Source organism: Tigriopus californicus, chromosome 3 (assembly GCF_007210705.1).
Source record: "Tigriopus californicus strain San Diego chromosome 3, Tcal_SD_v2.1, whole genome shotgun sequence".
Taxonomy (NCBI): domain Eukaryota; kingdom Metazoa; phylum Arthropoda; class Copepoda; order Harpacticoida; family Harpacticidae; genus Tigriopus; species Tigriopus californicus.
Window position 1 is genome coordinate 8,647,991 of NC_081442.1, and position 25,672 is coordinate 8,673,662.

At 45.9% G+C, this 25,672-nt stretch overlaps 1 protein-coding gene and 1 long non-coding RNA gene across 3 annotated transcripts in view; one reads left to right on the top strand and one right to left on the bottom strand.

Annotated features, from left to right (window-relative positions):
• The window catches only part of LOC131878399 (uncharacterized), a 28,277-nt gene extending 4,081 nt beyond the window's left edge, over nt 1-24,196 (bottom strand). Inside the window, exon 1 of one of the 2 annotated variants that reach the window (XM_059224359.1) lies at nt 23,709-24,196. In XM_059224359.1, coding sequence (XP_059080342.1) covers nt 23,709-24,174 — 466 coding nt within the window. In that variant the 5' untranslated portion in view covers nt 24,175-24,196. Of the gene's footprint in view, nt 1-14,428; nt 14,570-23,708 lie in introns of those variants that run through there. The other variant, XM_059224361.1, reaches the window with a different exon arrangement.
• LOC131878400 (uncharacterized) lies at nt 3,844-11,669 on the top strand. Its single transcript, XR_009373017.1, has 2 exons — nt 3,844-4,888; nt 11,246-11,669. It is a non-coding gene; the product is annotated as an uncharacterized LOC131878400 (long non-coding RNA).
• Nucleotides 24,197-25,672: the final 1,476 nt, after the last annotated feature.

The following is a 25,672-nucleotide window of genomic DNA, read 5'->3' on the forward strand; positions in this document are numbered from 1 at the left end:
TGTACATACATGGGTATATAGTCTTCGAAGCAAAAATAATAACAACGGCGACGGCAACGAGGAGGAAGAAGAAAGGGGAAGAGGCAAGGGGGCGGGTGGATTTTAATGCATAATTTTTCTGAGCCCCAGCTTATTGCCATTTTTATGGGCGACGAGGCACTCAAGATCGTTTGAACTGTTGCTCAAGTGTAAGTTCAAGATGTTCACGGCTTGTTAGCCCGTGTTCAGATAGCTTAGAGGGATGTGGGTCTTCACGACCCAATGGAGGCTTCTGGTTATAGTCACAAATTGATTTCATCCCTCCTCCTGTCTTCTTTGGTGAGTGCTGAGCTTTGGCCTCCTTTTGATCAAATGTTCCAAAATTCACAAGTGTTCTCTTCAGAATCGAGGAAGTTAAAATGGGACCGAACCAAACTTGGCTGACTCGTTGCTTGCTGACTGGCTTGACTAGTGGGTGGAACTTGTCATCTCTGACCAAAACTATTTGGCCCCTGGAACATGAGGGATCACGTCGAGTCCATATCGTAATTGAATTACTTCCTCCACTTTCCAACCGGAACTGTTTCCAAGCCAAAGTTTTATCCGACTCAATCGTGCTTTATGCTGCCAACATCAGGGCGAGTCAGACAGAATGGGAACGACGAGAAGTCTTACTCCTGCGAAGTATGGGCGAGAAAAATCCCTCATCCCAGCCCTGTCTTTCTCGGCGTTTCTCGGCGTTTCTCCATCATATCATCATGAGCACATGAGCAAGTCATTCCACTAAAGTTAGACCTTCATCCCAACAGGTCCATTCTAAGCTCCCGAAATAGTAGTAGCCTCATCCCATACGTAGATGTGAACCTAACGGCAAGAGGAGCATGCAGTCTAGAACTATTTGTAGTCGCTCCTGCTCCTTCTTCCATCTAGCCTTCATGACGAGGGGGCGTAAAATAAGGTGAGGAACAGGGGCCGTTCAACAAAATCGTAATAGAATACTGCGCTGTGTGAGTGTTGGCATGACCTGACAACACTCGGGGGTTGAGCACATATTTGAAGCTAGTTCGGCGAATCCAATTACTGAAGCAAACTTTTATGGGCCTCGTGATGCTCGAGTTGTAAAGGCCAAAGCTTAAGCAGGGGGTGGTTGGTTACCCACGTACGTACGTATGAAGTATGTCCTACGTCCGTACGAGAGCTAAAGCGAATCCATTCAAACAAAGTCAAACGTTGCTCTGAACAATTTTGGGGTTGTTTCGTTTTCTTGGGAAACGACGGAAAGAAAGAAAGAAAACTTGGTCCGAAAAGTTTGGCGAGATTTTTGAGCCTTCAATTGATGAAGATGGATGGTGCTGATCCATCAATTCCTGTTGTCATCTCAATTGAAACATTTCAAGAGAGGTCTTTGGCTCAACACAGGCGACAAACAGTCACTCGGCCGTCGTCCATCATGAGTGACTGTCCTCCATCAGCGATGATGGTGGCACTTACAGACTTACAGCGAGTGCAAAGTACACTCCGCACTAGTGGTTGATGCCATTTCCAGACAAAACAAACCAATCTGGCCAAGAATGAACTCAACCCGCCGACTAACAACAACCCAATCTTGGCCCCACCAACAAGATGACGACGACGACAACAACGAACGACCCTGGAATCATGGATCTGAAACGACCGGGTTCCTTTGAAAAGCAGCAGGAATCCTCTGGCCACAAAGAGCGAGCAAGTCAGGACGAGGGAGGGAGATCAAGTCGCGGTTCCTTCTCGGTGGCCAGCCAGCAAGATCGTTGGGAGATTCAATTTACTAATTAGCCAATCAATCATGTCAGAATGTTATGGAATGAAACTGAATGAGGGGTTGTTGGTCCAAATGTTGTAGTACACACACACATGCAAACGCTGAGTTTGTACATTAGCACTATTGCTTTGCACGATTTGTGGCCAGCTCACTGTCGATGTCCCTCGTGGAAAGGTCGAGGGGCTTAGACAGTCAGTCTACCCACCTACGTACCGTATATTTGCTCGGATTTGAATAGGGCGGGAACAGGGCACTTTGCAACTCTCATTTATTTCTGTCTTGAAGCTTTTGGACCGTATCTTGATAATGCACATTTACATTTGGTGAGTTGGCCGACTCGAACGGTGTTTTTTTTTTTGTATGATCTACAAATTGCAATTTCCAACCTAGATTCGCAGGCCATTATGAGACGAACGTTGGTTATTCGTATATGTGTGTGTGTGTATATGTGACGACCAAAAAAAGGAGAACGGTTAAGCTGCATTGATCGCCTCACCCAAACCTTCATATTTCAATTCAAATCCAAAAGCGGCTTGACTTTCGGGCTGTCATAAGAACGATGGCACAATGATGTCAATACGCACCTGCGATGATTGGACATCTTAAGCATCTCAACCAAATGGGCACTTGTACTTAATCATTGGATGGTAACACTTCCGAACGATTAACCCCGGGACTAATGTGTGTGAAGAATTAATGATCAGCCTGGCGATTTTTTGCCCATGCTCCTTTTTCATTTGTTTGGCATCAAAGGAGTTCGACTACCAGTTTTGAGCGCGTTTTCCAAAAAACCGCAAGGGCCTAGATGTGAGTAATAGGAATAGTAGCAATAGAATTGATGGTAGAATGGCGGGAGGCCCCTGCCCTCGTCGTCATCACTTCCTTAGCGTCCTGAGATCCGGCCTTCGAACATTGTCATATAAGAGAGGAGAAATGAAAAGCGCTGTTGAAAGAAAAATTGCCTGCTTAGACGAGCCCCTCACAAGACAGGAGGAGAGAAGATTGTTTAAAAAAAAACGAACACACACAGACAGAAGAAGAAACGAAACGAAAAGAAAGAAGAGAACCAACTCTTGCCGGGAATACCAGTAAAAGAAGATGGTAGAGGAAACTTGCGAGAACTTCAAAGGCAGGAGAAAACGCTGAAAAAGTGGAAGAAGATCCATCTCAAGGCTCCAAAGCTTGAGAAGAGCGCTTACAATCAATATCCAGTCGAGCCCAATCATCACCTCCTCCAACGCCAGTTTTTCTTCTAATGCCAATACTACCAGTGCTACCTACCCCTGCACCACAGTATTGTGCAGTACACGTAGTGGAGAAGAGTGGAGATTGAGAGGCTCGTCGTGATCGAGTCAATTCTCGAGGATTGAACATGAAACAAGGAGCCCCTGGCAGTGACAGGGGCAGTGGCAGAAAAATGGAATTGATTGGCCTCCAAATTGCGTGGTGGTTCGTTAGTGGCCTTGCCACTCTTGCCTAGAGTGTTGGCCGCCTGCCTTCCTTTTACATCCATTCATTTGAAATGAGTCGAATATTTCAATTTCCAATTTCCATTCGAGATAAATTGGATGCACTTGAGAAAATAATGAGACACTCCATTGTTTGCCCACCATTGTTCACCGTCCCATTAAAGATAGCTCAGATTTCGAACCGAGATGAAGCTTATTTAACACGTATATCTAGAGCTCGTACTTCTACTACTACCACTACTACGTACAATACAATGCCCTCACTCAATACCTCTGTGCAGTGTGCCCTGTATGCAGCAGGACGGAGATCGGAGGGGACCCCTTTGGTGAGTGAATAGAGACACATAGCGAGAAAGAAAATCCACTCTTCGTAAGTACAGGCTCATGTTTCCTATATGCTCCCAACACTCCCTCGACGCGTTTTGTTCAATGAGTTTTGTTCTTTTACGCGAACACGCCTTCCTTTTTTTCGTCGTTTTTAATATTTGCTTCTCAAAAGGCGAACAAGGGGGGGATAATACGAGATTGCTTTGAGAATAATCCCTCGGCTCTGTTGAGAATAACAAGTCCGCGCTTTTAAGTTAAGGGCCCCATGGCCTTCTCCATCTTCTCCTCCTCCTCCTCCTCCTATTGCACGGCCTCACTTGAGTTCAATGCTATACTTGCCCGAGTCCAAGGACCCTTTAAAGGCCACACAATATGAGATGAAGGGAAGTGTTAGAAGTCGTATCGTTGTACTGAAGGTTTACTATATTTGGGAAGACTATACGATTGGATACGTCGCTTGGAACTCGTCTCCGATTCCAGACACTTTTGAGCTTAGCATATTGTACAAAAATAAAGAAAAAGCTAGACCAATAAACACCACATAAATTGTGCGAATGCGTATCAGCGACACTTGATATCTAGGGTTGTTTAGTATTCCATAAAAAACCAGTATAATACACAAAAGCTAAAGGGGAAAGGGAAAACGCAGATACTTGGAGTGAGGCAGGAAGAAGACTGGGGTCATGTCCAATATTGGGGACACCACTAGGAAGTGAGGGATCTCATCCCGAAACTCCTCCACTGACCTCCAGATCGAGCCGAGCGAGGCCGCGTTAGGACGAGCGACCCTTTTCATTGTGTCAAAATCCGAAATGCGACCAACCGAAGGGCCCCCACCCCCAAAAGGAATGCCAAGATACCGCAGCTACGCCATTGGCATGTACTACCTAAAAGACCACTACTCAACAAAAACAGGAAGAGCGAAAGCAAAGACAACTCTGTTCATATCAATTTGATTGTCAATACATCAGAATGGCTCTGCAAGTATTTCGTCTTAACTTGACAGCCATCCAACCAATCTTCTCTCCCCTGGCCTTCTACTTTTCCTTTCTTTCTTTATCTTGCTCTCTCTCTCTTCTCCAGGTCTCTGGATCCTAAAACAGTTGGGAACGCACAGAACACAGTATGTAGAACGTGGAGTCATTGAATGTCAATATCAACGGAACTTTCATGAGCTAAAGTTGTATTCCGGCTACTATTACCGGCCTTCAACGAAAGCCAACAACTGTCTCATTAAATTCAGGAGGGAACATCCCGGACTCGGAGATTGAAATCAGATCCACTCCCTGGTGGATCATGGACAGATGTCAACACGGTAAACTTCGTGTATCACTGGAGCCACGCCACCCTGTGCCCTCGCTCCTTTGTGGCTAAGGGATGTCTATCTTTTCTACTGTGCATGTGTAGGTAGCAAATGTATTATATGTGACGGTGGTAGTCCCTTGGGGCATTTCAACGTCGGCCGACTAAGATGAACTCCAGGGGAACAAAGTTCACCCAATCCGTAAAGCGCCTCCAAACTTTTTAATCAAATCAAAGTGACTAACTCGGGCGTCACACTTGTGCATCAATTTCCCCGTTGGAACGTCCACATTCACCCAAGTCATTCATGGACTCCAAAAATCCAATCTGCAACAATTTTCCCGATCAGGTATAACTATTGTGCTCGTATTGCTGAGGAAAACAAGCTAACAAGAATGAAAAAAAAGGCAAAGAAGGTTCCACGAGTAACAGAGCAACAAGCTTAGTGTCGCTGTTTTAGAAGGGTGGAACAGCCATTCCCCTTCAGTTTTTTGGTGCTCTCCTTCGTGTCTTCTGGTCTCTCCGGTATCGTGGTTCAATGCTCAATCCCAAAGGCTTGGCAGGGAACTCGGCGGGTGTCTCTAAAGTTACGTTTTCTTTGCCGGTCTTGAAATGAAATCGTTTCTTGACTATTGAGGCGTTCTCATTGCAATCAAGACGCGGGAAAAAGGAAAGTTTTCTTTCAGCTCTCGACCAGCGTGTGTGAGTGTCTCTATCTTATTCTCTCGGTACCTTCTCTCCCCTCCCCCTTTCCTCAATCCTCTTTTGCTCTGGTGGATATGTCTTCCCTTGAAGTTTAGGTCCAAAAGTCTGGAAATCCATGTGAGAACTAGCTGGCATTCTGAAAAATCCTTTTTCGGAGAGGGACAGATTTCCTCGCAGCTCGGGTGAAAATGTATCATATATATGGCGAATTTTGGATAGAAAGGATACTGGATACTGCCAGCTTCATTTCTTCACAAAGAACACATTGTGTCCCAGACTTTGGGAAGCTTTCGATTTAAGTTGGTCCAACAGTACAGTTCAGTAGTTGGTTTGGTGATATAGGGGCTCCTACTCGTACGCTCCCAGAAAGAGAAAGAGAAAGAAAGAGAAGACCGAACTCCCTTCTTTTCTTCTTGCCGTTCCAGTCTAGTAGTCCATTCTGCTACTGCATGGCATTCTGGATTCGAGCCTTGGGCCCAAGGATTTGCTCTTACGTGTTCCCAGTGTTCCAACTAGGGCTCCTAGCTCAAGGAACGCATTGTGGTTAGCTTCTTTTTTAGTTGCTGAACCAAGTAGTAGTTGGTCTACGCAGTAGTACCCACACTGTACATACAAGGGAATGTGTTCCACTACCTGTGGTCCATTCAAGATCTGAGATTGGCCTTCAGATTGGGTGGGATAGCTAATCTAGAAAGACTTGCAAATTGGAGCGAGTTAGTGGGAAGGCGGTTAAAGTGTTCCAATTTCTTTGGATGATTGCAAAAGGGGGACGGGAGAAAAAGTTTGTAATACCCTCTGATCTCTACCTTGATCCGTCCGTGGTCCATCCACGGAACGCTGCCTTTAAAGAAAGGCTAAAACTAAAGAAGAATGGACACTGCACCCATTACCCATTGAAGTCGGGAGAGAAGAAGAAAAAGCCGAGTTCCACCCTCGTGTTCTCAAGAAAGTATTGCCAGTCTGCAGAGTTCTCAGTGGAGATTTTGACTTTGGGAGGCTGCGCTAGTGTTAGCGGTCTTTCATTCCCGCTTGTTGGTGGTGTCGCTGGTTGGATAATCGTAAAGGCCTCGGGTGTTCCAAAGGCCGGCGATCAAGGATGGTTAAAGGCCGGACTGCCACAACGCACTCTATCTTGTCCAAGTTGCCACGGGTAGGATTTAAACTGGACCTCGCATGAAACCGGAAACTTGTATGGCCAATAAGAAATACCTTCCTCTATGTACCTTCCAGTCCTTCTATCCCACAACGAGGTAGCTAACGCTGCTGTACCTTTCAGTTCCATTCGAGCCAATTCTCTGTATGTTTCTAAGGGTAGACAGCGAGGGAGGTTGGTTCTCTGGAGATGGAGGCTCATTGGAACACGAAGGCTTTTAAGCCTTGGGAACACCCCGGACTTTGGCCATTTAGAATTTGGCCTAATTTGGTTAGCTAATTACATTGTCGTATAGCACACAGCTTGGAATTAACTACCGGAATCCCCAAGTACGGTGCGCCAAAGGGGAGGAACTCGCCGTTTGTTGTTGTTGTTGTTGTTGTGGAGTAGAAAAGTGGCAATGAATGGCTTACATCCAAACTCACTCAAATACTGCACACGTACCGTAGATGTGTACGTTCTGTGTGCAGTATGTGCTAGTATGCTTGTAGTCATGGGTGATGTGTGCGTAGTCAGATGGGTAGTTCCTTTCTCCTTTCGGGGAAGGAGTTTAGGAGTTTAGGAATCCCAAGCGGGAAAATGCCTTAACTTCTTCAAGGATGAAAAGAACGGTCCGAACATTTTGAAGTACCACCACAGCAGTAATTTTGACATAGGGTGCTTGAGTCGATGAGAGAAAGCGAACAGACACTCATCTGCCAGGCTCAAGCAAGAAAAGCCTTACCCTGGGCTTTGTTTGACAACTACAGGGGGACGACAAAGTTTATTGACCAATTCCTTCAACGTTGTCTCTCAATTGCTTTTGAAATGATATCACCCCCATCTTCATATGCCAAAGAAGCAAAATGAGGTGAAAGCAAAATTGGGTCAATGACTGTTGGACTACCGCTATGGTTATCGTGCATTTTGACATTAATTGCCTCAATGCCAGCACATTTGAATTCATAACGGCAATAATCCTGTCATTATTTAGAGTTATTGTTCAATCAGAGGCAAATTCACTCAAATTTATCAGCGTTTGCCTGAGTGATAACAAGCTCTTCTTGTCGCAAGTAAGGTACAGCAAAAGGAAGACCAAACTTAGAAAGTCGGTAGACTTACAAGGGGATCACCTCTCCATATTTCAATGACATATCGTTGAGGAATGTTTGTCTTTTCGTTTCCTGCGGAACAAAATTGTCAAATACCCCCTTGGCTCGATCCATTCAGGGTTGTTTGATCCCCTTTCCATATCAATAGATGTTCATATTTCTCCTCCACCCCCTGATTTCTTGATTCCTTTGAGGGTTGAGAAATAATCATATTTCACCACTTGTCCTCCTCGTATTCAAAACCCGAGAAGGGCTTTCGAAAAATGAAAGCTGAGAAATTTAATACTGATGAAAATGGAATGGAAACTTTTCTGCTCAAGATCCGCTTGGCTTTGGATAGAATTGTTATTCGAAGAACTCTCCCAGCCTTTTTTACCAACTAAACGAATTCTTTCTTCTTAAGCCTTCTAAAAAAGCTATGCCAGTTCCATGTCACATTGAGGAGTAATACGTAGAACAATTTCAATATATAGCAACGGCAACATGTATGTATGGCCATCCCCTCACGGAATGCTTGTGAAGCTGCAAATTACTGGAATATCTCTCTAGGGACATTTCTCTTGTACACGGTACAACTTCTGGCCGAGAGCAGGGTGACGCCCAATGAACTACCCTAGAAGCTTCATTTCATTCTTAAGAGCCAGGGTTTCGTATTACCAAGCCCCTTTTCGGTGATCTGACTTCGCATTTTCCACTTAGGCAGCTTAGCTCAAGTTGTCCAAAAAAAAAGTTCAAGCTCTTTCGGAACAAATCTTCAGGGTTTTTAAGCAGCTCGAGTTTGGGTTTCCGCCACTTTTTCTAGCTGGTGGTACCTTATGAAGATACGAAAATATGAGACTCAACAGCCAATTTCTTATCCTAACTTCTTCAGGCCAGTGAAGCTTCAAGTTGCGTGTCATAAAAGTTCGCCTCTTTCTTTGCAAAATACATGCATCTTTTGCCGGGGGACCGTGAAAGTTCTTGCTTCTTGAGTATACGTATGTACTGTATATGTACGCTCTCGTAGTTTTTCACTCATTTATTATCTGGCACGCTTCATTTGTAGGTGGGAGCTGACAACAAGAGGCGCAGGGGAAAAATCCCCGGTATTTCATTGACACCTTGAGCGAGCATGATACTTTTTTCCATTGAGTAGCTGTAGCTGTGAGTGTGCACACTGCACACTCGGTTAAACAACGCCAACCAAACAATTTCGATCCATCTGCGGAGGAGACGTTTGGATAATTTTGGTTTATCTCCCATTCGCTCAGGATTCTTGGCTTTTTTTCGCAGGTGAAAGGGAGCCTAAGTACAGACAGAGGCTGAGAGAGAGGGAACGAGCAAGAAGGCTCCAAACGATAACTCGCTTTTTGTGGAAAGTTTATCAGAAACATGACATCTGAAATATATGCCTTGTTGCTCGCTCACAATAGGATCTCAAACGCACTCACTCGCATTCGCACTCCCATGTACAAGTCGGTACAAGCCGAAAACTTGCTAGCAACTTGAGATTCGCTTTTGATAGTTTTCCTTCAAAATAACGCTCTGGCGAATTTATGGAGCACAATCTCACGCATGGATCCGCGGCCGCGACCATTAAGCCTTGTTGTGCCATTACACACTTGAAATATTGGCGGCCGATGTGCTGAGGGTGAGTTGTTGGAGGTGTGAGGTGATAACGTGATCTCTCAATTTTAGACCCACATTGTGTACAACTACACTCACGCAGGCACGCACGCACGCACGCACTCACGCTCACGTTCACGTTCAAACTGTGACTCTGCTTTGCTCGTATGTCAACGGGGGAAAACGAGCCCGAGGAAGAAAAGAGATACTAAATCTTTCGACACCCAAGGGAAATACGGTAAACGAGAACTATGGGTCATATTTCGTTCTCCCTTCGAATCTTCCCATAAACAAAGCAGGTGCTTGTGTGAAGACTGTTGTTCATGAGGGTGCTCACGTTCTCTTGACTTGATTTGGCGTTATTAGTGGTGTGTTTTGTACAAGAATCTGGCCAGCACGGCCAGTACCACTTGAGGGCCCTAAACCCAAATCGAAAGCGTTTGCATGCCATTAGCGTACTTTACCGAACTACATCTCGTCGTTATGGACACAAGAGGTGGAATTGCAAAACTCATAAGTGGTCAGTTTGGAAAGTTTTGATTGGTCGATGTAATCAGGGGCCCCTCAGTGGGAAACAAAGTTTGGATTAGTTTTAGGGCTTGTATTTCAGGTCTTGTTCGCACAAACACACTTTCCTTCCCTCCCCGACCAAGCTCAGTAGGTGGTTCGCAATTTTGGTTTGGAATCCAGTATCGAGCACTTGTACCATGGCACTCATTTGTAATGCAATTCCCTGGAAAAACATGGCAAATTCTCGTATGCCTTGATCTGGAAAAGCTTAGCTTGAGCTGTCATGTTTCCAAATGTAATCCCTTCGTCTTAAGATCAGGGCTTCCAAATTTATCACATAAAGGAGTAGGAGGCCGTTCTTTTAGCGTTGGTTGGGTCCACTAACCTCAAACTCACTTCCTCACTTACTTCCGAATGCAAGACAAGCTAGCTCACGTGTCGAGTTTCTACGTACGTATACGTACACTACTAGCACCCTACGTCATCGAGGCCAAACGAGTGACTCTAGTGAGCGAGGTTGGTCTTTAAAGCACCACTAGGAATGGCAAAGGCAGGGGGGATAGTTGTGGAAGTGGTGGTGGTGGTGTTGGTGGTGGTGTTGGCGTGTTTCTCAAGCCACCAAAAGTCGGGATTGTAAGAACACAACCACCACCACAACCTGTACTACCTCGAGCCTCGAGCTTCGAGCCTCGAACCTCCTTTATCCATGCAAACGACCTAGCCGGGAGGAGCTTGCAAAGGAAAAAGTTTTCTTGAGCAGTCGCTTGTGTTCGTCGTTCATAATTAATGTTATTCCGGGAGGTTTTTTTTTAAAAAAACGACTGAAAGGGAGATTTCTTTTTGTCTGCACGATCCTCCCAACCCTATGTTCTACGCCTACGACAACAAGCAAGGAGTCTCGCGAGTTGTGAAAACCAAGAACGGAGTCCTTGGATTTCTTTGTTGCGAGTGAGTCTTGGGAATGAGTGCGAAGGAGGACGTTCTTGGCTGGAAAGAATTTCCACAACACATTATACGACATACGACGACCGACTCAGCGACCAACCAGTTAGTCCCGCAGCCTTGCTCCGCACCAAAACTCCCCGACGCCAAGAAATGCTTCACGGATGAGACGTTGTACTGTAGTGGCTGCTGATACTTGCTTGCTTGCTTGCTTGCTTGCTTGTTTGTGTGTGTTTTGATACTTTGTTGCCTGGCTTGTTGTTGTTGTTGTTGTTCTGGAAAGTCGATTGTGGCGCAAGTGGTCCAACAACAAGTTTGTGTGAGTTACGAGAACTGTTGAATCACAATTGCTTTTTGACTCCAGAGTCCGGAGCGGGTTTCAAAGTCGGCCGGAGTGAAAGAAGAAGAAGTATGAAGAAGAAGAAGAAGACGAAGAAGCCAATGGAAACTGGAGCAAGCCAGCCCATTTGAAAGAAGAATGTTCTTCGTTATGACCTCGAGAAGGAATGAATTAGTGCGGGTCGTTTCCACTCTGAGATCGGGGAGAGATGTGTCTTCACGATGGGAAATCTCACTTCTCATATTGCCTTGAAAACGAGGATCTTAACCCCCCTGCACCATTACTCCCCTTCTTTGGCCCTTTTCGTCCTTCTCTTTCTTATTTTTGTTCTTCCTGGCCAAAACGGCTTTTCTTGGCCCTCTCGGAATTGCTAATTAAATGTAGGGTACAGGGTCATTAATAAGCGGGTGTCATGCAAATGTAGAATAAACAATCCCTCCACAGACTAGTTCTCGCGCAAATTGTACAACTACCCACTGACTGTTCACTTCCTAACAATGGGAGAAGGGGAAAGAAACCACGCGGGTTCCCGGAACCAAGGCTCGAGTGATGGCGAAGTTCCTCCCTCGTCAGCACTGATTTCGCTGCCTCAACGAGATTCAAATGAGCAGTAATTGGAACTGGCAGATCGGGGGAAGGAACATCGGCAGCTCGACCTTGTAAATATACCATTGAGGCCCGAGTGAGATGTTCATACGAGCAGTATGTTGAAGCCACACCAGCCGCCAAAACTTTGCGTCAATATCCCTGACATTTATGCCACAAAAACAGACGATGCGCTCGTCGGGAACTTTCCTCTAGAGGAATAGGGAAAAGGACTGACGACTACAGCTACTCACTTGTCTTGGAAAGGAGGAAGAGACAGCCTTGTCTCAGAGATTGTGAAGAGTGATAAATACGACAAACAATACATGACAGAAGGACCAAAGAAACTTCGAGATACCGCACAAAAAAGTCTTGCTTGCTCCTTCAGCTCCTCCTAGGGCTCATCCAAGTATCAAAATTTATCACGTCCAAAGAAGAATGACATTTGAATTCCGTTCTCTTTTTCGCTCTCCCCCACCTACCAGTGTCGCTCTGAATGGTTCCTAGCTCCCCTTGTTTTAAATTACTTCCAGTTGACAGTATGGAAATATCCTGCTGGTGAAGTCCTCTTCGTCACCCGAACGAGAATGAATAGTGAATGCCCCACGTTCAAACGCATACATACGTACTACGTACGAAGTGGTTGGCGACTTTACCGATAATATCACGCTTATCAGCAGCTCCTCCAAGTGAATGGAATAGAAGAGGAACCAACCATCTACCCAGCAGTCTACCCCAAATATGTTGAACCGTATGCATAGTCCCTTTTTAGATTGGTGAAAAGCTAAAATGAACCATCATGGACGTAGACAAGGAACGAAGGGGAAATCGCTCAGTGCACCACACTCTTGTACTACATCGTACATGAGGCACACATTCATCGAGCATTGAATAGCAGTACTCGTACATGCACATTGAAGCGAGTCAAATTTGGAACGAGCGTACACGTGCGTGGTGATGGGACAAAAGTTGGTCCTCCTTCGTTGACTAACTGACTGAGTGACTGAATGACTGAATGACGGACGGACGGACGGACGGATGGACGGGAAGTGAATGAGCTATGTCCTCGTGGCTGACAAGCTATCTCACCCAACACTCCCTATCTCATGCATGCTCGTGGTCTCTGGTAAGGAACAGAGTCAACGATCCAGTGGTTGTCAATTAGGCTTGAACCAATCACTCCCAGCACCTCTCTCTCCTCAAAGTATTCTGGAGTTCCCGGTCCAATCTGACTACATCATAGTCGAACCACGAGACTCGAGATGGAAGAGAGTAAGTCCATTATCCAAGAGGAGGTTGAAGGAATCGCAAGACGTATGAGTTAGTTTGTTCTACTGGAGTAGTAGGTAGAAGAGGTAGCAGCCCTTTGGTTCCTGATTCTGTGATCCTTGGACCATTGTTGGGGTTGGACCGCGTGGGATAGGGGGGATTGGAAGCGACATCCCATTATCTTCCTTGTTCGACCGACCACAAGAAGAAGACGACGACGACGACTTTTTTTTCAAAGTCCAATTAGGGACGAGAACCTGTCACAATTTGTCGAGGAGTCTCTTTCTCTCTTTCTCGCTTCTTTCTCAGTCTTAAGTCTCCTCTGCTTTTCTCTCTCCGAAGTTGAAACTCCCAAGGTTTCAAAGTGAATTGCAGGAACCCAAGTTGAGGCTGGATTCACACTAGAGGAACTCCGTCTCGTCAAAAGACCCTTCAAAGTCGATTCCAAGATTAACCGACTTCAGTCTGCTCGGTGAGTTGTTTTCAATAGGTATTTTTTAAATTACTCGTCGTAAAATGACACAAATCTAGTGGCATGAAATCCTACCCTTACTTTTTGCACCCGAAACTGGAGGGTAATGTCCCTATTCGGTTTTTAGGAGTGCACTAAGCTCAGGCGAGACTCAACCTTTCCCTACTTTTCACAGTATGGGGCATCATTTCATAAAAGGAAGGATTTATCGTTCATGTCAGGCTCACCTGGACTTTCTTAGACGCCTTCTCAAGCTTCCTTTTTCGCCTCAGTCAACGACCAACGACTAACGACTATCTCAACCCACCACCATATTGTCATTGATTCAATTCATTAAGCCCGTGAACCCAACCAACACATCAGCCCTCACCACCCGACAAAGGTTCCCTGGCTTGAAAGCGATTCTCGGGGTGCGGAATCCCTTCCTAGACTTGGGGAATGATGAGCTGTCTCACCAGGTGGTATTGGTAACTAATAAACCTATGTATATGGTCTGTCTCTCTTTCGTTCTAAGCCTCCCAGGGATGATGGTCTCATCCATAGATTTTTTTAATCAAGTGGACTCTCTGACATTGGAATGGCTTCCAAAGCTCCATTCCGACTGATGAGAACGAGTTCGAAGAAAGAATTTTAATCAAGCTCAAGAACGATCCCAAGAGCTACAACAAAAAAAGCGGCGCTGTTTGGTGTACGCATGTGGTATCGTCGGCATTATTATTAACGATTTTCACAACTTGTTCGATCGAGCATACTTCATCTTCGAAAGTGAAATAATGACCAATGTCACGTTGTGTCCCGATCATTAATCATATGGTCAAATCTGGACGACGACCACGACGACAACGACGATACAGGCTACTAGCACTAATACTACCACTTACTGAGGGTGGGCACCGGTGTGTAGCTCCATTCGGTCTCCTTTTCCACCGCGGACATTGTCCCTTCAATCTTTTGTTGACAGTTAGGGCTGTCCAATCAATCAAGAACACTAATCTTGCGAGCAAACACACTTTCCAATTTCCACTGTCAATTTATTCATGTTCTTCAACTGCACAAGGAACCAGACGCGACTGTCTCGCGATGAAACTCTCCAAATACTGACGAGTCGGAGTCCTTTCGATCGCGGATATTGTTTCGCCCTCGAACTCCCAACTTCGCGGACAAACACACATCAAGTAAAGAAGAATTGAGCGAGCACCTCCGTTCTCCCTTACCCGTCGGCTCCTTTCCCAGGATCGAAGAGGGAGAACGAGAGGACCGTCTACGTACAAGAATGAGGAGGAGGAGGAGGAGGAGGAGGAGGAGGAAGAAGAAAAGGAAGAGGCTGCAAGTTGAGTGGCTGCCTCGGTGGTCTCTCTCCTTGGTCCCCGTCTCTCAATCTCGAGTGAGAAAGCGTCCCAAGGAAATCAGGATCCGTCGTCCCTTGGTACACGGTATGCTGTAAACCCTGGTGCTACTCCCACGTGTTCGGCTCCTTTAGCACGTAAACGGAGCCGAGCCAATTCCGGGAGCATATCAGGATGGACCATTGGAACTCTACTAGAGGGCGCTGGGATTGAAATATTCATGGAGAGGAATCCTGGTCCCGACTCGAGCGCCAAAATAGAATATCAGCCATTGATTACACACGAACATTCCTCCCAGTCCACATTATGATTCTTTTATTATGGGAACCATGAAACGGGGGCATGCTTGGGGGTTTTGAATTTCATTTGACTGACAAGATGATGGAAGAGAGCCTATCATTCGTAGGGCAGCTCTCAAGGCTGTCATCGTTGGCTCCGGTTGGCCGTCCAACAACCTCCGAGCATTTATCGTTTTAGCGAGATGTTTCTGGGGTCAGATGGGTCAGATAAGAGTCTTGTTACAGATTCCCACCTCGTCGACTCCAACGATCTCCTGAGCGTGTAAGTAAGCCAGATGCATGTTTGACTTGGGCTGTCACTAGGGTATTCAACTTCTTAAGCTCTCCTTGACATTTGCCGCCAGGCCTGGAGAGCAAAGTCCGTTTGGAGGGTAGCTAAGTGCGTACTTCACTCACTTTTCTAAGGTGGATCCTCCTTGGCCACGCTTGACAATCTTTTTTCCCACCAAAGACCAAAAAACCTGTCGGGTATGTCGTGGCCCATTAAGAGGCAATTTATACACGTAATTAGTATATGCCAAACAACAGGGCTCTACAATCATCAAGGCCTTGCATTTGACAAGGAACACATTGCCAGGTTTCTTGCTTGGGATGGGCGGTTTGACATTAAACTATGTGCTCCTCTACAGATACCATGGTGCGTGGTCAAACGCTCGAGTAATCCCAACATTGTTAGGGCCTAATGAATATCACGTCAATGACCGGGTTCAGCTTCAGATTAATGCAACGGTACAAATATTCAAGGGTAGGCCCTTGGTTCTTGTCCTTACTTTGGCTTGTTTTTTGTCAAACCTTGCTTCTTCTTGGTTGGTGTAAGGCGTGGATTTGGAATCACGTATGAGTGACTTAATTTAAGTTAATGCATTTCTGGCTAAACTTTTGAATGGGACCCAAGTGTCTCATGTGCCATGTCGTCCTTTTTCGTAATGTACATTGTTCCCATACAATAGTGGGAGTCCCTACGGAGAATAGAAACATGTGGGAGTCAAACTCTCAACTAGCACCGTCATTCCGCCAACGACGCAATCTATTCCTGAGCTAAATTTGGTGCATGAAAGGGTTCGTTTTCAACGGGTCTTGCACGCATATTGGAACCTTAAGAGAGCCAAGGACGACATTTTTAGTGGAGAGAAATCTCATGTTTACGACTAGCGTTTGACGAGCAACTCCTTGAACTGGAGCTGTGTGTACCTTGACCTTTGTGGAGTGGTAGTCCTAAGGTTTATACCTGACTCAAGCCTTATAGCCATTGCTCCAATCAGAGCTAGTTCCACGTTTTCATTGGAACCCGGTCTACAAAAGGAACTGTTGAACCCCTTAACAAACAACTTCATACAGACATGTCAAACGCCCTGTGCGATATTAGAACATCAAACAGTTCTAATGAAGGGATGTCAAATTCAGAAAGAAAGGAGTCCCAGTCCCTTGTCGTTTGACCTTGATTGAGGAAGTACGGAACGCTTGGTTCCAATATCCAATTTAAAGAACATTGCTCTTATCCTTTCGGGGTCGTTTTCTATAGGATCCAATGGACAGGTCCAGGAACAGATACACTACCCTAAAATGGGATCTAATGGAGTTCTGTCGCTTCTCAAAGAAACCGCCTTTCGCCAAAAGTGATCTTTGACATTAGGTGTTGTACCTGAACACAGTGTAGTAAACGAAGTCTAGGTGGTTTTGAACTCGCACTCGGCCAAAGCTCGATCAAGAACCTTTGAAAGAAAGGAACGCACGTGAGGAAATGTACCCAAGGAGACCCTCCAAACTTCGTAAAGAGGTGGTAGTGGTACGTCACTTTTTTCGCCTTCTCTTTTTCACTCACGACCAAAAGAGAAGGAGGCAAACAAGAGCTCTTGTTTGATAAAAAGGCAAAGGGCAAGTTCAACTCTCGGAGAAATGAATGGTAAAAAAGAGAACAGTCTCAAGTCACGAGCGGATCCTTCTCCGAGTGAGTGGCTCGAAATGCTTGGCTAGATCTGAAGGGCGAACCCTTTAGGTCGGTCGGATCGGCCAACTCTAGTACTCGTACATGGTGTGTGTGTACGTATTACACACTACACTCTATGTACGGTAGTATACTAGTACTATATACACTCACATACAGAGGGAGAACCGGAGAACCCGATTAGGATCTCAATTAAAGCCAACCAAAAAGCTCGGCGCACGAAAACCCTTTTTGCACGAGGCCCCTAGACTGGATCGAGTCGGGGCAAGAACCCTAGAAGCAGAAGCATAGATAGACTAAGAGAGGGACAGAGACAGAAAGAGAGACCGAGGCAAAGCTCACCTGCCCTTAGATTCCACCCGGATTGAAAGTCCTCTCGCTTAACGAGCCCGAAGAGATAAGAACCGTGGGCAAATAGCGAAATGCCACAATTCGTATGACCTCGTATCATCATCGTTAAGAACGTGATTCAAACAACAATGCCAGACCACGACGACGCACGAGCACGAAAACATACAGAGAGGGAGTAAGTAAGAAAGTAAGGAAGTACGAAAGAAAGAAAGAAACACACAGAGAGCGAGGGGCCAAAGAAAGAGCCTACCTAGCATGGTTGGCCAGGGATGCGAACTCATTTTGCTCATATTTTGTCGACTAACAAGACACTTCCTTGTCAGGGCTGTCATGTCTGACATCTCGACTCTTTTGGGGTTGATTTGGGTTCAAGTTGTTGGTGCTCTTTATCATGCATCAGACGGCCTTTGCCCCCCTCCTCCCCCTTTTGCTCGTCCTCCTCGTTCTCTGACTTTTCCCCCCTTCTTCCTCTATGTATATAGTCCTGTACTGGAACTGCACAATTGCTTTTCAAGCTGACTCTACGACAATGCGGCCAACATTCAGTTCCATTCCGAAAAGCCAAGTCATTTTGCCTCATTCCGCTACTTCAGTCTAATCTCAGTGGGCTTTTTGGAGTGACTGCATTTTAATTATCTCTCGCTTTTGGGCGGATATCTCGAGTTGATGTGTTTTAGATGGGGACCTCTCCCTCCATTTCGAGATGGTCAGTCCAGTTAAGCCCAATATGTGATACCCCCGTAGCAATGTTCCTCGTAGGGAAATGAGCGGATTTTTTGGGCGTTGCCGGGTACGAGTAAAATGAATCAAGATCAAGCCAAGAGAAAACGAACAAGAAGGACTTACATGTAGATTAAAAATGTAGACGTACAACGTATCTCTCGGACTCTGGAAGAGCGCTTCCGAGTTTTGACTTCGGATTGGAAGTTGACATGCCTGCTGCTGCCATTGTTATTCACGACTATTACTTCTGCCGCTATCTCTGCTAGTACTGGACGCATTGGGAAGTTTTGGAGGCCCAATTTTCTCCTCTTTGGGAAATTTGCATATTCAGAGGGATGTTTCATGATGAGGAGATTGCTTTTGAGTCCTCTACAGAGAGAGAGATCGACGCGAAGGGGTGGTGATGGTGGTATGCTGAGTAAAATCCCTTTTGAGTCTTACTCTGCCCGTAAAATTTCTCGCCTAATCTTGGAAATTGGTCACTAAAGCATAAAGATAGGAGAAGAAGGGCCATATTGCCATTCTCCTTCTTTTCCTCCTCCTCCTCCTCCTCCTCCTCTTCCTCCCTCCATGGTATGTGTATGTGTCCTATTACTTTCATGTCCTTCCCCTCTAAGCCAACATACTATGTAGTGTGAGTCTAGGTTCCGTAGCGTGGGTCCGGTACATGATCTTACTCACGAAAAGAGGACTTTTCGAGAGCCAAGCCCACAGCGAAGACCACCGGGGAGGAGGGATGTCTGAAACCAAAGACTTTGGACGGACCACCACTCAAGGCCACATGGGTTAAAAAAGTTCGGGTCCCTCCTTGAAGAATGGCCATGTTAAGATAAGGGTAATGTACTCTAATTGAGAGCACCCTTTATGGGACAGGAGGATCTAGGAGAAGACAATTGACTGGCAGTCAGAACTCTCCTTATCACGTGAGGAGGTCCCTACACATCCGTTGAAATGACGTTAGGTGTCCTGCATTTTCCTGACTCCAAAACTCGGTCAACATGAACCCCCTCACTTGAGTAAGGAAAGCAGGTTGTGCCGATGTTGGAGACACGATTGTGTGCCAGTTGGGCCACTGGTTTTGGATCTGGTCCATATGATTGGAATGACATTGGCAGTTTGCTCCTGACGATGGAGCATGCGAACATGCCCGTCCCCAAGGCTCTGGCATGCCTTGTGCCCCCTGCTTGCTGCGTGAGCGGGAACGAACCCGATGCAGAGCGACTTGCATCTGGCGAGCCCAGGCAATATTCTTTAATATCTTCTTCCTTGGGGAGGACTCAGAATGAAAAATAAGACGACGAAGGCCTCGCTGTTCCCTTCAAATAGGCTACTTGTATTCCGAGGAACAACCAAGTGGATGCACTGCAACTCAAATACGTTGGGTAGTGTGGACCGACGCTACCACGAAATCAGATTATAAGGATACTTAAGTTGAAGTTGGCAATGATGACTTTCCTGATATCCCTAGCAGTCATTTCCCCATGCTAAATGCATGTTCCAGTTTTCACCACAACCTCGGAATGAAATTTGGCACCACATGTGACGTCGTCGTCGGGTTTATGCACAGTGTATAAGACCAAACATGAGCAATTTTCTCAACTATGACGCTTCTCATAGTTGTTGTTGCTGTTGTTGTTATTGTTGTCCGTGTTGCCAAATTGCTTGCTTAACAAGATTGTCATATTTGTGCCTCCTAATTGTTTCTCGTGAGGTCTTTGCGATCCATTTCCTCCTCTCCCGGCATGCATGGGTACAAAGTGAGTGGCTACGGAATATGGCTTGGAATCTGGGAAAATGGAAGAAGGGCGGACAGACGGGAAGCTGCCAAAGATAGCCACTAAACCAAGTTGTATGTATAGAGAGAGGGGGAGGCAAGGGACATCACCATCATCTTCATCATCATCGTCGTTTCTTTGGAGATGGTGTTGTCTTTGGACGTAAGTATGCCAGCAGCCTCTACCGACCTTCTAGCCAGCCTTCAGCCTGTCACTTTCGGAAATAAAGCCCGAGTAGACTCGATTTTTGTGGAAGAAGTCTAAGTAGAAGACGATGGTGCGACACAAGGGAGTGTGGAAAACTGATGCGATGGCCGTCTCCTCGTTCAGTTGGGAGTGGTGTTACACCATCAGACCATCGAGCGAAGGAACAAGAGATGCTGGGCTAAGTAAGTACCAGAGAGAAAGACCAGCCCAGCCGAAGCCAAAGTCGAGGAAGACGACGAAGAAGAAGACGAAGTCTTTAGCTTGACTTTGAGTCAAAAAGAAGACCCTTATCTGATCGGGGAGTGTACGACACGCTGGCAGCATCGAATAGGACGACGACGAAGACGAGAGAAAAAATATATTGGGGGCTCTAGGGTGCTAAAATGGCTCGCTGTAGGACGTTAATCAACTCCACCTACATACATGACAACTCCATTCTGAGCGGGTTGATGTGAAATGCCTTCAGAAAAGAATTTCCTTAACAATTTACATATTCATTGCACTCGACATACGGGAAACTTGGATAGCCCTGCTTTTACTCCACGGCTCCCTGCAATACAGTGGACGAGGTCAGACACATGTTTTCCTTTAACAAAAGTGCAATTAAGGAAGAGCATGACTCTGAAGAAGCAGCATCCATCTCTGGATGGAGTACTTCGGTCTAAACGTGCATACTACAAAAGACTCCCCAACGCGACGGCAAGCAAAGCCAGAGATGAATAGAGGAGAAAGAAGAGAGAGAAAGAGAGAGAGACCAGAGGGAAGTGTAAGTGGGCACGGGTCATAAAAAATGATTAGACCCAGGACATGAATACCTGTCATATCTGTCTGCAGTTCATGAGCATAAAATTCGTGGAATTTCATTCATGTATCAAATTGGACAAGCTAACGTCAAGCGTCAACGGACGAGAGAATGAAACCACGTAGGACGCCCATTTTTCTCAAGAAAACGCTTCAGATTTAATGATAACGCGGTGACAAGTCTGCTGTTTCAAGGTGTCTTTTGAGTGGGTCTTTGGGTAGGTGAAAGAGTGACAGATGGCCTACCATGCCTATGATAGGGCCAATAGAATTGATAACATTCAAAGACACACAGCACCATTTGAAGCTCGCTGGATACGATCTTATCATCGAGCCCGGTGTCACGTTTCAATGGCTCCAAAAAGAAATAAAACCAATTTAAAACCCATCCAGTCTGCCATTTGAGTTTGGTTGGAGGTGAGGATTTTTCCAGTCCATTTTAAGGGCCCTTCACTCGTATTCCCAAAGAGAGGAGGAGTAAATAACCCTTTCTTCATCGGCTGCATTTTGTGCTTGTTCTCTAGACTTTTTTTTATCTCGAGGTTATACCGAAGAAGGGTGTCTTGTCCCAAACGTAGCTTGGGTTTGCTCTGCACTGTTTTGGATAGAGTCAGGCATCACGAGTCCCAAAAAGTTTTGGGTGATGCAGTGCACCCATTCGTTGGCCTGAAACCTGGAGGGAAAATTCAATAACAGTTTATGGCCATTTGCAATGCCAAGCACCCGAACCATATCCTCTCGTGGCAAAGACGACAGCAAAGATGGCGGCCAACAATGTAAATGTGGTACGTCCCCTACTATTAGAGAGATCGAGTACAATGCCTAGTGTTCGTCCCAAGTTGAATATACCTTCACTCACACACTATAGCACTTGGGCTCTCAGTGTTTGAAACAAGTATTAGGCGTCGTCTGTTATTGGTAAACGCGAGAAAAATGGTACTTGCTTGCCTGATGATGCACTTGAAACAAGCCTCGCATGACAAAATGCAGCGTCCAATTGAAAGGCCTCCCTCAAAATAGGCTGTGCAATCCTCCACCATTCCCCTCCCCGAAGAGGAACGAAAACTCTTTTTTGATATGATGAGCCTTACAAAATGCACGAAGGCAGACAGGCACGCTCACTCGCTTTCAAAAGGGATTCTTGGAACATTCTTCATTCTTTTTGTTGGGGGGCAGCTCAAGGATGGGTTGTCCATTAATATTGTTAATCTTCAGTTGCTGTGCGTGTGTGCATGTGTGCGTGTGTGTGTGTGTGTTTGGAAGAACTACTTTTTGTCTGTCGTGAGATTGAAAATGAACTCTTAACCTCGTTAATTGGTAGGGGGTTTGTTGATCAGTGAGACGATACTCTAAGCCACTCTGACACATCTGAAGCCAACATCAACGTTATGAAGAGTCAGACGTGCCCAAAATGATTACTTCATCAAATGAAATAGGATAACGAGCACTCGAACGGGGGTTTGATCTCGTATTTGCCCTACCGAGCTCGAGTTTTCCCGCTCCAAATCTTGAGGATTATAAGTTATCGTCGAAAGTGGCGAAGGTCTGATCTCCAATCGACAAGGCACGACACGAGAGGTGATTATTGGTGAATAATTGTCTTTGTTTCGGTGAAGCCGTGTTCCCATCTCGAATCTCCCAATCCTAACATCCCGGTAACTTTCATATGATTTGAATATTTGATTATTCGTCACGTCACACAAAGGTAGATCATTGTCGAAAGGTGTTGGAAAATCTGACGTGTGATTTGAACAATGCGAAAGAAGGGGAGGGCAGATGTTGGTTGGCCTGGAAATCATGACTAATACAGAACAAAGGGGACCTACCATACACACATAGGATCCATACACACCTTCAGTGTACGTATAACGAATACTGTTATTACATACAGTATTCGTTGTGGGCAATTGTTCGGCAAAAGCCACCCTCGGAGACACGGTAATACCTTACTTTGTCTTGGCCCTGGCCTGACTTCAATCATGAGCTCTTTTCCCCATAGGAGGTAAAAGCAATACAAAAGACGTGAGCGAACGCATACTTCCAGAAAAAAATGTGCACTCTCTTAGCACATTACGTGTACTACATAAACCTACTACAGTACCATGTACGAGTACCGTTTGTACGTACGTAGGTAGTCAGTATAGGAGGTCGTCCGTAAGAACGGAGGAAGGAATGAGGCGGGGCTGGAGATCCACTTTAATCCGTGGCACCCACGGATTGTCATGTTTTCTTTTCAAGCGAGAGCTAATTTGGATTGAAAGTCGAAGCCAGTACAGAACTGGCAAAGTAGTATAAGTAATACTAAACTAACAGAGAACGAGAACAAATTGAGTCTTGACATCGAGCTTTTCCTGCCGACTGAGAGCTTGAACGTGCTCATTGCAAGGGAATATTTGTGGAAAGGCCTTCGTTTTGAGGCTCGTTACCAACGACCGATCATATTAGGACTCGAGAAAGTTTGGTAGTGCTCGATCTTTGGAACGACCAAGCGAAGAGGGCAGGGCTAAGCCAACTCAAATCCCTCATCTAGATCATAGACATGGAACAAAAAAGAAGCATTCTGGCACGTAAGTCCATAAATCCATGGCTGTGTGTCACAGCAAATGCGACCAACTACCAACTAAGTAGCTAGTACAACCTAGGTAAAGGACGAATCCAATTCTTCTGAAATGGTGGAATTGTTCCATGTGATCAGGCAATTGTAGGCTGCTTACCTTTGGTCAGCAAATGTACGGCGGGAATGGTGGTGGAAGAAGACGACGACTCGTCCCCTTGTGGATGGAACCGAATCGGAGATGTGGAAGCTCGACTTTGGAAGGGCTCGTGGTACACGGCTTCATCATTGTTTGCGTTTCTCACTCCCGGAGGAAACAAACGAGGCTGAGTCGTTTTTTCAACACGTTGATTGCCCGCCATCCCACGTTGGTGATGGGTGGGCGAAACTTTGCTGGATGATTCCTGGTGCGAGTGGGCGGGACTGAGACCCACCCCTTGATACAGGAGCATCTCTTCAGCCTCATCAGCCCTGGACCTGCTCGTGTGTTGATGCAAGTTTTTGAGGGGCGTTGACCGCGATGATGAGGATGGCGAGTTGGAGGCAATCAAGGAGAATCCTCCATTTCGAGATAACACCATCGTCGAACTTTGCTGCTGCTTCGGCTTTCTCGACGACTTGGCCATTTCCGAAATGCCAGCTCCAATTGGAACGAACTTTTTCTTGTTCTCCTTCCTCCGACTGAGTCCCAGTTCACTTTTCTCGCCGAACTCCAGCCAGAGTGATCCTATTTTCGGTGGAAGCAATAACCTGAAAGGAAAATAAAAGGGAATAGTAATGAAAATGGTGTTGGGGCCATTCATTGCTGATTAAAGCACCAGCCCATTCGAGTCATTAAACAACAGACCTTGTGCCTATTGCCTGTCTCAAGATTCCGACACCAGCCCAAGAAAAAGTGAGTGCGGGTGATGCTGGGATGCTGGGATGCTAGCTGGGGTTGCATCTACTACCAAGTAGTATCCTGTTCTCCTGAGTGTATTTGGAATTTCCAAATTGCCTCCCATCCCATCTTGAAGTTTGTAGTTACTTCTCGTCTAGGAACATACGTAGTATATTAAACCCGGGAAGACTGAACCTCATTGGAAACACAACAAAAACTTCGGAGTCCTAGTAATTGAGACAAGGTATGGAACATGCTTTTTACCCTTCAAAAAGGCAAAGGGAACATCAACATCTTCATTGCGATCACCAACAGCACAATTTCATTGTGTTCCAAATATTTAGCTTTCCCACGCCTTTGAATTCGCCCACCAACAGTCACCACCACACAAGACTTACACAAGCTCGACAGACTTGAAAATTAACCAAAAGCTTCGTCTTCGGCAGCCTCGCCCCCCTCCCCTTTCGTAACCCAATTTGGTTCAAGAGCTCTCACAAAGGACACGTCCACAATGAGTAAAACTACTTTTGAAGTGCTTAGAGAAGAGAAAAATCAAATGCCTCCGAGCTTTCAGGCAGGTATAAGGGCCGGTATCGTTCGTTTTACTGGGATGTCCTGAAAATCAAGTAATTTATTTCCAAATGTGGCTCCATGGAACAAAAGGGAAACGGAATAAACGAGATTTGGAGCCCGCTGACTTGCCAGGTGCCTGCTTTGCTTGCCAATCTCAGAGAAGCCGTCAGGTTTCCTGGCACAAGAGTGACAAGTGACAAGTTCAATTGGGATCACAGGCCAAGAAGAGCGAACGAGAATGGTCCAATTAATTATTGGTGGTACTAAAGGAGAGCAAGCGCATCATCCACCTCAATGAGATGAGAGCCCTTGGCCCTTGGCGCAAACAGCGCTTGGTAGGGAGGATATTTGAGCATCGATTGAGAGGATCCTCGATGGTGAATCAATCCAGGCCAATTCGATAACTTTTTGAGGGGAAAGAGGAACGAACGAATGAACGGATCTGATGGAAATCCGCCAGCCATCATCCTTCACCAAACTTATGAGGAAAGAATCTCTTGCTCCCTCCGAACTAACAAGGAAGTCGTACGGACGGACGTACAATAAGGAAGAGGAGGGAATGTGTGGCTGTTGAGGGGAAGTAAAAATATGCTAGAGCCTGCCGAACATAAAAGTTAATGCACTCGAATGCTTTGCTCGAACTTGAAGTCTTGAACGGCCGATCTGCACCG